The sequence below is a fragment of the Camelina sativa genome, chromosome 11 (assembly GCF_030686135.1).
Source record: "Camelina sativa cultivar CO46 ecotype springtype chromosome 11, ASM3068613v1".
NCBI classification, from domain to species: Eukaryota; Viridiplantae; Streptophyta; class Magnoliopsida; order Brassicales; family Brassicaceae; genus Camelina; species Camelina sativa.
The window spans coordinates 4,277,744-4,292,569 of NC_141890.1; the positions used below are offsets into that span (position 1 = coordinate 4,277,744).

Below are 14,826 nucleotides of genomic sequence, written 5' to 3' on the forward strand. Positions count from 1 at the left end.
TAGAAAAAATGTTGGATGCTTTCGGTATTTACTACATACAAGACCGGACTTGTCATATGTTGTTGGCGTCCTTAGTCGTTATATGCAGAGTCCTAGACACTCTCATGGTGTTGCTATGAAACAGTGTCTGCGATATCTACAAGGTATGGTTGGTCTCGGCTTAGTATTCAGTCGTTCTACGACAAGGGTACCACGGCTCATTGGGTATAGTGACAACAACTACAATGCTGATTTAGACGATGGAAGATGTACGGCAGGACATGTGTTTTATTTGAATGGGAGTCCGATAACTTGGTGTTCTCAAAAACAGGACATAGTCGCCATGTCCTCGTGTGAAGCAGAATTTATGGCGGGTGCAGAAGCTGCAAGACAGGCGTTGTGGCTCAGAGATTTGCTCGGAGAAGTCACTGGTCATCTGTGTGAGAAAGTGGTCATATGCATTGACAATCAGTCCGCAATTGCTCTCACAAAGAATCCAGTTTTTCACAGTCGTAGCAAGCACATACATACTCGATACCATTTCATTAGAGAGTGTGTTGAAAAGGAGTTCATAACAGTGAAGCACATTCCAAGTGAAGAAGAGAAGGCTGACATTTTAACTAAGGCACTAGGAAGGATCAAGTACAAGGAGATGAGAGATCTCATTGGTGTTCAAGATGTGGAGAAAATTAACTTCAAGCTTAAGAGGGAGAATGTTGAGCTAAGCTTGAAGTGAGCTTGAGATTATCCTAAACCTATTAGAAATAAAGTTTCTTGAGAGATAAGGACTTGATATTGTTTAGGAATTATCTAAACATATATTTCCAAATAGGATTAGGACTAATAAAGTTTTGGTGTTATAATTAGGAATACATAAAGTGTTACATTACCTATGAGTTTTTGGTGTGATTTGAGAGCTTGAGAGATTGGAGATTTGTAACTTTAGTTTTGAGAGATTTTCTAAGGCTTTAATAAAGAGAGTGCTACTTTATTAATTCTTCCAAGCTTTCATACTTTCGTTCTAAATCAACAACTTTCTCGCCTCCAAGTCCAGGATAATGAGACCTGAAAAGAAGTTCAACTAGGAAGCTACCATCTACAACTAATATCTCAACAAACTCATCGCTATTAAGTTTCACATCTTCTGCATAACAGCTGCGAGCTTTTTGTTCCCAAGTCCTAGCAACTCTAACAAGCTCTTCTAGAGTAGAGTCTGTTCTAAGAATAAAACTCTGAAAGTACCTGTATTTATGCTCTTCCATGGCTTGAAGCTCTTCTTTACCGTGATGCAAAGGGCCAAATGACACAAGCCGAGGCGTATATGCATCAGGATTGAGTATGCGAAGCTTATTAGGTACCTTGTAGATACAACAATGGGTTGTAAGAGAAGACAAAGAGTCTAACTTAGCTTTGATGGAATCTACAAGAGCATCATCACCTTCATTCTTATCCATCCTTTCCTATTCTAAACAGAGCACGTCTAAAGAGTAAAGAGTAAAGATAAGATTCTCAGGAGGAAAGCTCTAAGTAAACACACACCACTTACACAGTTACACCTTTCAAGAATCAAGAGTCAACATTTCACACGTATTCTTTTGGACTCTGGAAGGAAGAAACGGAGAAAGACGCTTGAAGAGATTTCAACGCTCAAGCACACAGGTCCAAAGAAATACTGTTTTGTATACTTTATTCTTAGTTGGCATTTAATAAAGATGTTTATATATATATATATATATTAGCATTTTGATTGGTTGTTGTTTCATTAATTTGACATTTGGCCTTTTGCCCAGAAAAAAAAAAAAGGGTGCGACCAAGTCAAAGATTTCATCTTATTTAACCACACCTTAGAGAAAAAAAGATGATAAATTAGAAATCAAAGTAAGCTAACAAGATAGGTATTGCATCCCTGAAGACAGGCCAAATCACTCCAAAGAAAGAAAACAAGATTCTGCAGAAGCTATCAGTCCTTATAAAGAAAATAATCCCTCAGAGCTCAAATATACATCAATAAGATATCAGTCATCAAAGATATCATAAAAAGATTGAATTTATAATATCAAAAAAATTAGCTGAATGAATTCCTTAGAATTGATGAGGAACCAAGGTATATCAGTTACTACTTCTAACATTTTTTTTCTTCATACTATCATTCATCATTTGGGATGTAGCCAAGGCCGTGTGCAATATGCTTCAATCAAGCAAAAATAAAAACCCCCACCAAATCGTCTAACAATGATGTCAAACAACGTATTGTAACTTGTAAGAAGAAAATGAAAAACAAGCTAAATCCCTCAGAGCTGAAATTTAATCAAGATTTCAGCCAGTCACTACTTCTAACATATTTTTGTATCATAATCAGTCATCATTATAGTTTTGACTTTTGACACACTAAGACTAAAATTATAAGATAAATGTTTAGCTTTATGTCCAAATGATGTCCAAAAGACTTACAGAGCTAAGATAGAGCATACAGACTGTATGAAAGCGAGAAGGAGAAGAAGTACAGCAGCAAAAACAGAAGCAACTGCCCAAGGATTGTGGAAGTAGTCACGTCTCAGAATAGCCTTTCACCTGTTCCATGGTGCATTGCAGTAAGCTTGAAGATTCTCCGAGAGAGTCGAAAAGTAGAATCCTCTACCATAGATAACCTCTTTGCATATGCTATTGAAAAACTTTGAAACATCTTCTGCATTCCCGAGATTATTCATGAGGATACCACTGCGGATGAGTAAGGCAGCATCAGTAGGGAATTTAATGAAGTAACCAAGCAACCTGGTGTAGTGGAGGAAGCTCTTATCTGAACAGTGACATTGTTCAAACACGATGATGTTTCTGCAGAGGGATTCCGACATATCATCGATGAAAATGGCAGGAACCTTGAGTATTCCATCAGCAAAGCTAATGTCAAGTAAACAACTGCTGGTCTCTGCTGGCTTGAAGCTAACACCAGCCGTGTGAAGCTCTGTTGCTTCAGGTACATTGTACATCAGTGCGGTTTCTTCCAATCTTGATGGAACCAGTGGCAGAAAACAAGACCTCAGAAGATCAACAAAATGCTCTGGCTCTGAAATAAACTTCTTGTCATCAACGTGGCTCAAACAACAACTGAAGTGGTGTTGAGCTAGCCTTAGGATTGATGGTGTTCTTTTCTGGTCATAGATAAACAAGAGAAGGAAGAAACCCTTTATGACGAAAAAGGGTAATTGGTTTTCTATCAAAACCATGTCACGACACACGTCGGTGATCATCATAGACTTCCCAAATATGCGGTCTTTCTCACCTCTAAGTGAAGGATAATGAGACCTCAAAAGAAGCTCAACCAGGAAGCAACCATCTAAAACTAACATCTCAACAAACTCATCGCCGCTAAGTTTGACATTTTCTGCGTAACAGCTGCGAGCTTTTTGTTCCCAAGTCCTAGCAACTCTAATAAGGTCATCTAGACTAGAGTTTGTTCTAGGGATAAAACTCTGCAAGTACCTGTATTTATGCTCTTCCATGGCTTGAAGCTCTTCTTTACCGCGATGGAAAGGGCCAAAAGACACAAGCCGAGGCGTATATGCATCATGGTTGAGTCTGTAGAGCTTATTGGGCACCCTGTAGATTGAACACTGTGTTGAAAGAGAAGACAAAGAGTCTAACTTTGCTTTGATGGAAGCTAGAAGATCATCACCATCATTCTGATCCATCCTCTCTTACGCAGAGCAGACTAGAGAGAAAGAGAAGAAAAAAGTTGATCGTAGTAAACCTTTAACGTAAACATACTTACCGTGAAACCTTTAACTTAAACATACTTACCGTGGTAGACCTTTCAGAAGTCAACACCAAAAATCTTAACGTGAGTAGCACGGGTTCAAGAAACACTTTATGGGATCAATAAGCCAGATTGGGAATTATGTGTTGCTTTCAATAGTTGTATTGGTACATTTACATGACAACAGTAGTAAAATCAAGAAAATTATCTGATGAACCAGCATTTTTTTGTTGGTTTGACGTTTAATGAGCTCATGTCGCTGTGTGTTTTACATTTAATCTAAAACTTCTATGAAATTGGGAACCAGTAGAGTCTGATCACATCTTATAAACTTATTCAAGCACACCAGAGACTGAGCATAATAAATTAGAAACCTAGTAAGTTTAGAAGAGAGGTATTGTGCTGAAACCTGAAGACAGAAGCCAAATAAAGCACTCACATTGCCTAAATCGCTAACTTTTGTAGATGAGATGCAGTGCATAGAGGTCTCCTCTTCCGCCAGTGGAATTGTACTTCCTTCACAGAAGAGACCTCTGTACACTGCACTTCACTTCAGAAGGTTGCGTTTAGTATCTCGTAGATTATTTACATAATGACCCTAAGAATGAAACAAGATTCTGCAGAAGATATCCTAAGAATGAAACAAAGATATCATAAAAAGATTGAATTTATAAAAACCCTTAGCTGAATGAATCCAGAATCCCTCAGAATTGATTAGTAATCAAGGTATAATCAGTCACTACTTTTAACATTTTTTCTTCATATAATTCATCATTGGGATTCAGCCAAGGCAGAGTACAATATGCTTCAATCAAGCAACAAACAAAAAAAAACTCACAAGATTAACCAACCAATGATGTCAAACAATGGATTGTAAGAAGAAAACGAAAATAAAAACAACTTAAAAATCCCTCAGAATCTGAAATTTAATCAAGATATCAGTCACTACTTTTAACATTTTTTTATCATAAAAAGTCATCATTGGGATTTTGTTTCATAACGCTTCCAGATCGAAAACAAGAACCTTTAAAACTTTAATTCAGAGAAATAAACAAAACCAGATCCCGCCTAAATACTAACAAGCATCCACTTATAAATCGTATTGAATCAAAAGAGCAGAGACAATAGTTTCGATTACCAAATAGAAAACAAAAGACCAGAATGATAAGGACAATAAAAATCAACACTTTCGGGGTTTTGAAGGCAATAGATATTGAAATCTACAAACAAAAAAAGAAGCGATGACTCAGAAACGGTGAATTAGGGTTCTAGAGGAGTTTAGTTGTGGCTGCGGAAGAGTATAGTTTGATAGGTATTTATAGTGAGTGATTTTTGAAAAAGGTCAAACTAGGGTTAATGCCACTTCCAGAGTTCCAGGTTCTGTAATAAAATTATTTATTTTTATTTTATTTTGTTCATACTTTTTCCCTTTTGACTAAAGCAAATTCTAAGAGGAAAAGTATGTACTTCGATTTGTTGATATTCAAACAAGTAATTTGTACAATTTTCAAAAGAAATACATCAAAAAAAAAAACAAACAAATGTTGAATTCACTCTGTTTTAGCTATTTACAGATATTTCATGATTCTCCTATATACCAAGTAAAACCAAACGGATTCGAAATGGAGGATGTAAAACTTGAGAACAAAGCACAAGCACCCTCCCTTGCATTCGTAAACAAGTATAATTAGCTGTTCAAAAAATATAATCATGTCTTGACGCTTACGCTTGGATGCTTCTGATCTTGAGCTCCAGACGGAGCAGAAGGAACTCGTTGAGGAGGATTACCCGTTGATATCGATCTGTTATGTGAAGGTTTATAATTATCTGATCTTGATATAGAACAAGACGAGGATAAAGGACCTGATCGGCTTCTCGCCTTCTTCTTTTTCTTCCTTGTATTTTCTCCTTCCACGAGCTTCCCGTCTCTTCCCACCCGCTTCACTTTAGTCTCGTTCAAGCAAGCCGGCAACACACAGTTGCATAGGAAACCTTTTAAGGTTCATACAATGTACATATTTACTTAATTTGATCCCCTGAAAACGTTTCTGATTTCATTAAAAGTGATGAGGAAGTTTGGGATACCTAATCGAGCAAGACGGTTGACCCAACTAGGGATTGATTTCTGAGTGAGTTTTAAACAAACATGGTTGCAGAAATGGTTGCAGTTCCTAGTGATGAGATGGTATTTGTTTCCCTGATACTCTTCAGCTAATTTCTCCATAAAGGTTCTAACTTCTTTGGCCCTCATCTCTGTTTCACCCACAAGTATCGATTTCCTGAATGTGAAACCAGGACACTTCTTTGGCTCCACTTCAAAAATCCCCGAGCTCGATTTCTCGTGTGCCCCGTATCCATACTCAACCCCATGAACTATACAAACAATGGATTTCACCAAAAACCAAGAAAGAACAATGAGTTGTTGTTATTGTTAATCATTAGAACATTCAAGCAAACTCTACACTAAAGTTGTCATCAATCGTATCATATTGAGATAAATCACAATTAGTCTTTCTTCACACCTTTCAAGTCAATTCCAGGAGGACCAAAGGTCAATTCTGTCTCATCTTTCTCAGCTTTTACTCTCTCATAAACCACAATTCATACGAATTGCATCTCTAAACAAAATCCAAAAATTATCCAATCCTTAATCACTTTCTTATAAACCAATCAAACCAGAAAAAGATATATTCCCCCCCAAAAAAAAACCAATTATTCAACGAAATTGACCAAAAAGGTTTGACCTTTATTACCAAATAATCTCTCTATCTCTCATGTATCAAACCCAGGATTGAGAAAAAAAACTATAGATACCTTCAAGACCAGAGTGATAGATTCCGATTCCGAGCCAGTAACCGTAAACGTTCATAGGGGTAAGATCGTAGACATTGAGATAAACAGGGACGGAACCGCCAGATTTCTTCTTACGCCTCACCGAGACGTTTCTGCAAAACATCATCTCTCTTTACGACCTCAATGCATCTCTGATTGCGATAATTGTGAAGAAAACCTCCCGGTCCCGGGGATGTTCAACGCTTCGTTCGTTCGTTCGTTCCTTCCTTCTTCCCCCTCTGTTGTTTAGGGGTTTCCTCTTTCCTGGGAAAGTGATTGCGCCAAACAAGCGTTTTTTTTTTTCTTTTCGTTTCTGTTTATTTTATATTTCTCTGTTTACAATATTAATTAAATATTGTAAGTTATGAGATTCTCTACCAAATTATGTTGTTTTTTTTCCCTTGGTCATATAATCTAAATATTATGTTTATTAAAAACAAAAAGTCTAAATATTATCTTTATCAAAAACAATAAGTCTTGAACTCTAAATATTATGTTTATTAAAAACAAAAAGTCTAGATATTCTGTTTATTAAACACAAAAAAGTCTAAATATTATCTCTATTAAAAACAAAAAGTCTTCAACTCTAAATATTATGTTTATTAAAAACAAAAAGTCTAAATATTATGTTTATTAAAAACAAAAAGTCTAAATATTATCTTTATTAAAACCAAAAAGTCTTGAACTCTAAATATTATGTTTATTAAAAACAAAAAAAGTCTAAATATTATCTTTATTAAAAACAAAAGTCTTGAACCCTAAATATTATCTTTATTAAAAACAAAAAGTCTAAATATTATCTTTATTAATTAAAACCAAATAGTCTTGAACTCTAAATATTATCTTTATTAAAAACAAAAAGTCTAAATATTATCATTATTAAAAACAAAAAGTCTTGAACTCTAAATACTACTGTATTATGTTTATTAAAAACAAAAAGTCTAAATATTCTGTTTATTAAAAGTCTTATATAAATGCTATATTTTTCGGCCAGAAAAAAAAAATCTTAGTTTCACCAATAATATATCAACACAAGGACAATTTTATTCTTTAAAAAAATGCATGCATCCTACTATATTAATTGGGAAGTACAAATATAAAAATAACCTTAAAATGTGTAAAAAATTACATTCAATTGCTATTAGAAAAACTTAATTAAGATAAAATAAAATAAATTGTAGAAAAGTAAAAAAAAAAATCTTCTAAAATCAAAACTAATTTGTACTTAAAAAAAAAATTAACAGCTAAGATTTTAAAAATCTAATCGAATAAGATTTATATAACTACAAATTTTATCAAGAAACTTTTTCAGCACGAATCAAAATTTTTATTCATTAGATGCAAATGTTTATTCACAGGTTTTCAATAAAAAAAATTTAAAATACAAAATTTTTAATATAAACAAACTAAATTTTTAATCATAAACATTTATAAATAATATAATAACAAAATAATTTATTTAAATTTTTCATAAAAAAAATGTTCGTGCGTGTCGTTTTCCGCGGGTTAGTACCTAATACATATATTATGATGAAACAACAAACGTAGATAAGTTTTATTCAAACGGAAAAAAATCTAAAACATCGAAAAAGGACCTTCAATAAGCTGTATTGAATTCATCATGTTTCTGAATATACATATATATATGTATATATATATATATATCAGACAAAGAAATGTTCATTGAGACGTGGGCTGATCAGAACTTCAAGAGGCGTGGCTTTAGGAATGGTCAAGCCAGGGCTCTCAGTCATATCAACAGGCATATCCAACACAGTTTTCACTTCAAACGAATGAAGGAAACGAGCAAGACCTAGATGAAGCACTTGCATGGCCAATGAAGACCCTGGGCATGATCTTCTTCCCGAACCAAATGGCATCAGCTCAAAGTTTTGTCCTCTTACATCAAACTCTTTTGCTTCTCCTGTAATAAACCTCTCTGGTCTAAACTCATTTGGTTCCTTATAAACTTTCGGATCTCTTTGTATTTTCCATACATTCACTATCAGCCTTGTGCCGGAAGAAACGTTGTAACCGGCGACCGTGCAATCTTCCATCGCCTCTCGAGGGCCTAAGAGTGGACCAGCTGGATACAATCTCAATGTCTCTTTGATAATTGCTTGAAGATACACCAGATTATTTATGTCTGAATCCTCGACGTTTCTGTCTCTGCCAACGTGGAGGTCTATCTCATCTTGTGCTTTCTTTAACATTTCTTTGTTGTTAAGAAGAAGAGCAATGGCCCATGTAAGGGTTGATGATGTAGTCTCACTTCCTCCTAGAATCAGTGCCTGATTACACAATTTATTAACATTATATTACATACATAAACAAAATATGCAAATATCATCTAATCATGATTCACCCCGTGGTCCACGTCGCGTATTAGATGATTTAAAGAAAACTAAATATGCTACGATTACTTCTTTTCTCCTAACATATTTATTTATATAACCAAGTTATATATATTCAACAGTAATTTGGGGTTAAAATTCTAATTTAATTTTGTGTATATATATAGTTCAAGATCCAAACACAAAAACAAATAAAGATTTGGGTATTTAAAGCTAGGTTACCAGGCAGGTAGATTTGATGCTAATATTAGCATCGTATTGAAGATGCGAGAGTTTGCCTTGTTCCGCAAGTGACAACATAACGTCGATGAAGTCTGAATCATTCTCTTTCGTTCCTGAAACTTTTCTTTCTTGTCGATGGTTATCAATCCATCTTTCAAGGATCACATCTAATTCGCTTCCTGTTTGCTTCATCTCCTTCTCATGTCCTTGAAAATCAAACCACCTTAGTCTCGGGAAAGCATCGGACACAGTGAATATACCGATGAGGTGAAAGAACTTTGAGATGGCCATTTTGCATTGCCTTGCCTCTTCGGTATCCTCCGAAGATTCTGAGCCGACGACGCCTCCAAAGTATCGTTTTCCGGCCACCATTCTCACTATCATGTTCAGTGTCATGTTATCCAACCAGCGCTTTAGATCAACCATTACTGGTTCTGAACCACCGTTCTTGACCCACAAGGAATACAAATCTTTCACACCTGCATGTAACAATATCGCATCGTATCACATTTAACAATATGGACATTTATATATACGAATGGTACGATAGACATGGATTTTTTTTTTTAGTTATTAATTACCCATTGAGATCTCAGAAACAGAAACGTGCTTTAGCATCTGAAGCCGCCGGTTAGAAAGTAGCTCGATGGTTGCGATTTTACGCATCTCGCGCCAGAATGCGTTATAAGGGGCAAACCCGAAAACAGCATAATTGTAACCCATGTGCTTTGCAGCTGCAGTCATAGGACGCGAAGCCAAGGCTTTGTCGTTGACAGTGAAACAATCTTTAGCCACCTCAAAGCTGCTCACAACAAATGCTTCACTGCTCCCAAGTCGTAGCGACATGACTGGACCGTAACGGTCAGCCATTCTTCCTAAGGTTCGGTATAGAAGCTGTTCCTTGCCAACGAGAAGATGAAGATGGCCGATGATGGGCCATGCACCGCTCAGTTTAGGAGATTTTACATGTTTTGGTTTCTTTGATTTCTTAAATAGATTGATAAAAACGAAAACGATGATGGGAACAAATAGAGAAAAGAGGGAAGTATCCATAATGTTTTTGAAACTGAAAAAGAAATATGTGTGTTTTGGTGATTACTTGATTTCTTGTTTTGAGTGATTGAAGAGTATCGTATGCCTTTCTCTATATATAGACGATCGCGGTTCAACACCACGTGTAAGCATGCATGAGATACACCTACCAATGATCAAAAGTTCAAAACTATAGGGCCAACTTGTATTTTAATTAATTAATTAATGCGTTGAATAGAAAAGGCTGCAAGCAAATTTTATGTTAGTTATAAACGACATGAGCAAGGATTTTAGGATTGAATAAAAAGAGCATTAAGAAACAAAATTTAACAAAACTTTGTTCTATTCTCTCATTATAAGTTAGTGATAGTCTTTTCTCGTATGATTTTAATTTACCGTGTGGTTATTTTTCAATTATCTCTTGATGACGTGTTGATCATTGTCTTGCAAGATCCACGCATACATAAGCTGTTTTCGCTCTATCATTTCACATCTATTGATTGACCCGCAATGAATTTCGAGTGATTAAGTTAATGGATTCTTTGTTGTTCCACTAGTTAAGTGCATATCGTTACGTTACGACCATCGTCATCCAAGATTAGTCTTTCGGAGAAAATGTCAAGTCAATGTAAGAAATCTAAAACTCAATTATAAATCATTCATGAATTCAATCGATATATGCATTGGTCGTACCTACCTTGGATTTGGCCTCGTGGTAAATTTTGACGTGTATATAAATAAAAAAAAGCTAAGAAAGAGTTATTGGTTGACGTGGTAAATCTATCTTAATATTTTTTAAATACATTTTTGAGTCAAAATTGAAACATATAACATGATTCAATAATTCGAATTATAATAGTTTTTCTATGATATCCTAATATTTCCAATTTCTATCATTAACAAAAATATGATAATTTCTATCATCGAGATTCTAATCGTTTAATACGAAAATATAAGTTAAAACCAAAATTATTGCAAAATTTAATAATATATTTAATTTTTTTATAAAATTATTATTCAGTTATTCTTAATAAAATATACATACTTTAGTGCTTTCAAATTTAATACCCGGTACTATAAATGTTAGCAAATACAATAAAATATCTATAAAAACTCTAATATTCTTTTTGAAAAACAACGAATATCAATTATTTTACAATTATATCAAAATATATATATATATATATATATATATAATATTATCTTGTGATGTACTACGTGGTCAATCATAGTACTTGTTAAAATCTATGTTATTCATTTAATGATTTGTTTTTGGATTTCAAAAGTCAATTTATGTTTTGAATAGATTTGACAATAAAAATAGAAGGATTCAAATCAAAGAATAAAATATATTATTTCAAAATCTATGTGTTTTGATTTTTATAGTTTTACAATTCTATATAGATTTACAAATCATTTATCCAATAATAGCCCCTAACTTTAAGAAATAATAAGTTTTGGAAACACTATTTATAATTGGAAAAGAATTTGAGAATATGCTTGTTTGTAATAGAATGTATGTGCGATAAGAGTAAAGATGTCAAACGAGCTGGCCTGCGGGCATGATAGTTATCCCCAAGTCCATCTGCTATGCCCGGCGGATTAGCGGTGTGGTTAGCCCTTGTGAGCGACAAGATTACCTCAACTAATGCTCATTTTGATTTTCCTACTCCATTTAGTATTAGTTATTTTTTGTTTCTTGGACGTATAAGGATGATTGACTTTCATTGTTTTTAATTGAATGTAAAATTGTATTCAACCAAAAAATCTTTTGTTGAATGTTTCAGTTTGTTTGAAAATGGTTTGAGATAAACATTAAGAGCTGAAGAAAAAGTTGGAAAGATAGATCAAGATACTTCCTACGAGGTGAGTCGAGTGGAGAACAAAAGTTGTAGGCCGTCGGCGTAACATTGGTCTCCCATAGTTGTGATCGAGCTAAGACGGTTTTTGATATTCTGATATTCTGCTATTCTTGACCTATATTACCCAATAATCTCTCATGGGTTTGAGGATTGAGAAAAAGCAATAAATACTTTCAAGACCAGAGTGATAGATCCCGATTCCAAAGCCAGTAAGGCAGTACCGCAGTAACCGTAAACGTTCATTGGTGTAAAATCGTAGACATCGAGATAAGCAGGGAAGAAACCACCAGATTTCTTCTTACGCCTCACCGAGACGTTTCTTCAAAACATCATCTCTCTTTACGGCTCAATGCATCTAATTGCGAAATTATGAAGAAAACCTCCCGATCGCAGGGATGTTCAACGCTTCGTTCGTTCGTCCCCCTCTGTTAGGGGTTTCCTCTTTTCTGGGAAAGTGAATACGCCAAAAAACGCTTTTTTCCTTTTTTTTGTTTATGTTAATTTTAGATTTCTCTGTTTACAATAATAATTAAATATTTTAAATTATTAGATTTTATATCAAATTATAGAATTTTGTGACCTATCTAGATTATCTATGTGGTTTTTATTATTTCTTGGTCATATAAGTCATAAAAAATGTAATTAAATCTTGAACTATAAATATTTATATGTTTATTTAGAAAAATTCTTGTATAAATACTATATTTTTCGGCAATAAAAAAGTCTTAATTTCACCAATATTATACAAGGACAATTTGATTCTTTCAAAAACTGCATACACATATTTTGAAGAGAAACAACAAACCTAGATAAGTTTTATTCAAACGGGAAAAAAAAAACATCAATAAAGAACCTTCAATAAACTATATTGAAGTCATCATGTTTCTGACACAGTACTATATCACACAAAAAGCTGTTCGTTAATACGTGGGCTGATCAGTACTTCAAGAGGCGTGGCTTTAGGAATGGTCAAGCCAGGGCTCTCACTCATATCAACAGGCATATCCAAAACAGTTTTCACTTCAAACGAATGAAGGAAACGAGCAAGACCTAGATGAAGCACTTGCATGGCCAATGAAGACCCTGGGCATGATCTTCTTCCCGAACCAAATGGCATCAGCTCAAAGTTTTGTCCTCTTACATCAAACTCTTTTGCTTCTCCTGTAATAAACCTCTCTGGTCTAAACTCGTTTGGTTCCACATAAACTTTCGGATCTCTTTGGATTTTCCATACATTCACTATCAGCCTTGTGCCGGAAGAAACGTTGTAACCGGCGACCGTGCAATCTTCCATCGCCTCTCGAGGGCCTAAGAGTGGACCAGCTGGATACAATCTCAATGTCTCTTTGATAATTGCTTGAAGATACACCAGATTATTTATGTCTGAATCCTCGACGTTTCTGTCTCTGCCAACGTGGAGGTCTATCTCATCTTGTGCTTTCTTTAACATTTCTTTGTTGTTAAGAAGAAGAGCAATGGCCCATGTAAGGGTTGATGATGTAGTGTCACTTCCTCCCAGAATCAGTGACTGATTATACAATTTATTATCATTATATTACATACATTAAAAAAAAAAAAAAATCTCATCTAATCATGATTCGCCGCGTAACGTATTAGATGATTTTAAGAAAATTAGATATGATACAAATACTTAATTCCTCCAAACATATTTATTTATATCACCAACTTTATAAATATATATATTCAAACAGTAATTTTACCAGATGTGAGAGTTTACCAGGCAGGTAGATTTGATGCTAGTATTAGCATCATAATGAAGATGCGAGAGTTTGCCTTGTTCCTCAAGTGACAACATAACGTCGATGAAGTCTGAATCATTCTCTTTCGTTCCTGAAACTTTTCTTTCTTGTCGATGGTTTTCAGTCCATCTTTCAAGGATCACATCTAATTCGCTTCCTGTTTGCTTCATCTCCTTCTCATGTCCTTGGAAATCAAACCACCTTAGTCTCGGAAAAGCATCGGACACAGTGAATATACCTATAAGGTGAAAGAACTTTGAGATTGCCCTTTTGCATTGCCTTGCCTCTGCGGCATCCTCCGAGGATTCTGAAACGGCGCCTCCAAGGTATCGTTTTCCGGCCACCATTCTGACTATCACGTTCTGTGTCATGTCCTCTGACCAGCGCTTTAGATCAACTATTACTGGTTCTGAACCACCGTTCTTGACCCACAAGGAATACAAATCTTTCACACCTGCATGTGACAATATCGCATCGTATCAACAAATGCTTCACTGCTCCCGAGTTGTAGCGACATGGCTGCACCGTAATGGTCAGCCATTTTTCCTAAGGTTCGGTAGAGAAGCTGTTCCTTGCCACCGAGAAGGTGAAGGTGGCCGATGATGGGCCATGCACCGCTCGGTTTAGGAGCTTTTACATGTTTTCGTTTCTTTGATTTCTTAAAAAGAGCAATGAAAACGATAAGGAGGATGGGAACAAATAAAGAAAACAGAGAAGTATTCATGGTGAAAGTGCAAAAGAGATGTGTGTTTGGTGATGTCTTGTTTTGAGTGATTGAAGAGTATCGTCTATCTCTCTATATATATACACACACACACATATGATCTGTTCAACACCATGTAATCATGAGACATGCACGTACCGATGACCAAAAGGGCACCAACTTTTATTTTATGAATAGAGTTTTAAATAATTTAAATGTTATTTAGAATTTGTTGTTATTAGATTAAGATTTTGCTAAACTCCGTTAAAGTTTATTGTTATTAGTTTGTCATTTGTAAAAAAATAATTAAAAATCTTAACAAATTAGG

The 14,826-nt window shown here is 34.9% G+C and overlaps 1 protein-coding gene, 3 non-coding genes and 3 pseudogenes across 6 annotated transcripts; all 7 read right to left on the reverse strand.

Moving 5' to 3' along the window:
- Positions 1-2,055: 2,055 nt before the first annotated feature.
- On the reverse strand, positions 2,056-2,144 carry LOC147933616 (small nucleolar RNA R21; annotated as a pseudogene).
- A 120-nt stretch (positions 2,145-2,264) lies between these two features.
- On the reverse strand, positions 2,265-2,352 carry LOC147933617 (small nucleolar RNA R21). The gene has a single exon (XR_015573502.1). It is a non-coding gene; the product is annotated as a small nucleolar RNA R21 (small nucleolar RNA).
- A 58-nt stretch (positions 2,353-2,410) lies between these two features.
- LOC104721637 (UPF0481 protein At3g47200-like) lies at positions 2,411-6,959 on the reverse strand (annotated as a pseudogene). The gene is made up of 5 exons (XR_015571773.1): positions 6,548-6,959; positions 5,819-6,106; positions 5,460-5,725; positions 4,247-4,306; positions 2,411-3,671 (listed from the first exon to the last, which is right to left on the reverse strand). The product of XR_015571773.1 is annotated as a UPF0481 protein At3g47200-like (transcript).
- Positions 4,432-4,515, reverse strand: LOC147933618 (small nucleolar RNA R21). Its single transcript, XR_015573498.1, has one exon. It is a non-coding gene; the product is annotated as a small nucleolar RNA R21 (small nucleolar RNA).
- Positions 4,640-4,722, reverse strand: LOC147933619 (small nucleolar RNA R21). The gene has a single exon (XR_015573500.1). It is a non-coding gene; the product is annotated as a small nucleolar RNA R21 (small nucleolar RNA).
- Positions 6,960-8,002: 1,043 nt separating the features above from the next.
- On the reverse strand, positions 8,003-10,263 carry LOC104721639 (xanthotoxin 5-hydroxylase CYP82C4). Its single transcript, XM_010439675.3, has 3 exons — positions 9,723-10,263; positions 9,142-9,620; positions 8,003-8,856 (listed from the first exon to the last, which is right to left on the reverse strand). The coding sequence occupies exons 1-3, from the start codon at positions 10,192-10,194 to the stop codon at positions 8,230-8,232; spliced, it is 1,578 nt and encodes a 525-aa protein (XP_010437977.1). The 5' UTR covers positions 10,195-10,263; the 3' UTR covers positions 8,003-8,229.
- Positions 10,264-12,723: 2,460 nt separating this feature from the next.
- Positions 12,724-14,569, reverse strand: LOC104727625 (xanthotoxin 5-hydroxylase CYP82C4-like; annotated as a pseudogene). The gene is made up of 2 exons (XR_015571774.1): positions 13,774-14,569; positions 12,724-13,563 (listed from the first exon to the last, which is right to left on the reverse strand). The product of XR_015571774.1 is annotated as a xanthotoxin 5-hydroxylase CYP82C4-like (transcript).
- Between the last annotated feature and the right edge of the window lie 257 nt (positions 14,570-14,826).

What these genes read in the sequence shown, in the direction of transcription:
- LOC104721639 (XM_010439675.3), bottom strand. Translation starts at nt 10,194, where the DNA reads ATGGATACTTCCCTCTTTTCTCTATTTGTTCCCATCATCGTTTTCGTT. An exon ending in TGTTTCTGAGATCTCAATGG is followed by an intron (nt 9,621 to 9,722) that starts GTAATTAATAAC and finishes TGTTACATGCAG; the next exon opens with GTGTGAAAGATTTGTATTCC. An exon ending in GCATCAAATCTACCTGCCTG is followed by an intron (nt 8,857 to 9,141) that starts GTAACCTAGCTT and finishes TTGTGTAATCAG; the next exon opens with GCACTGATTCTAGGAGGAAG.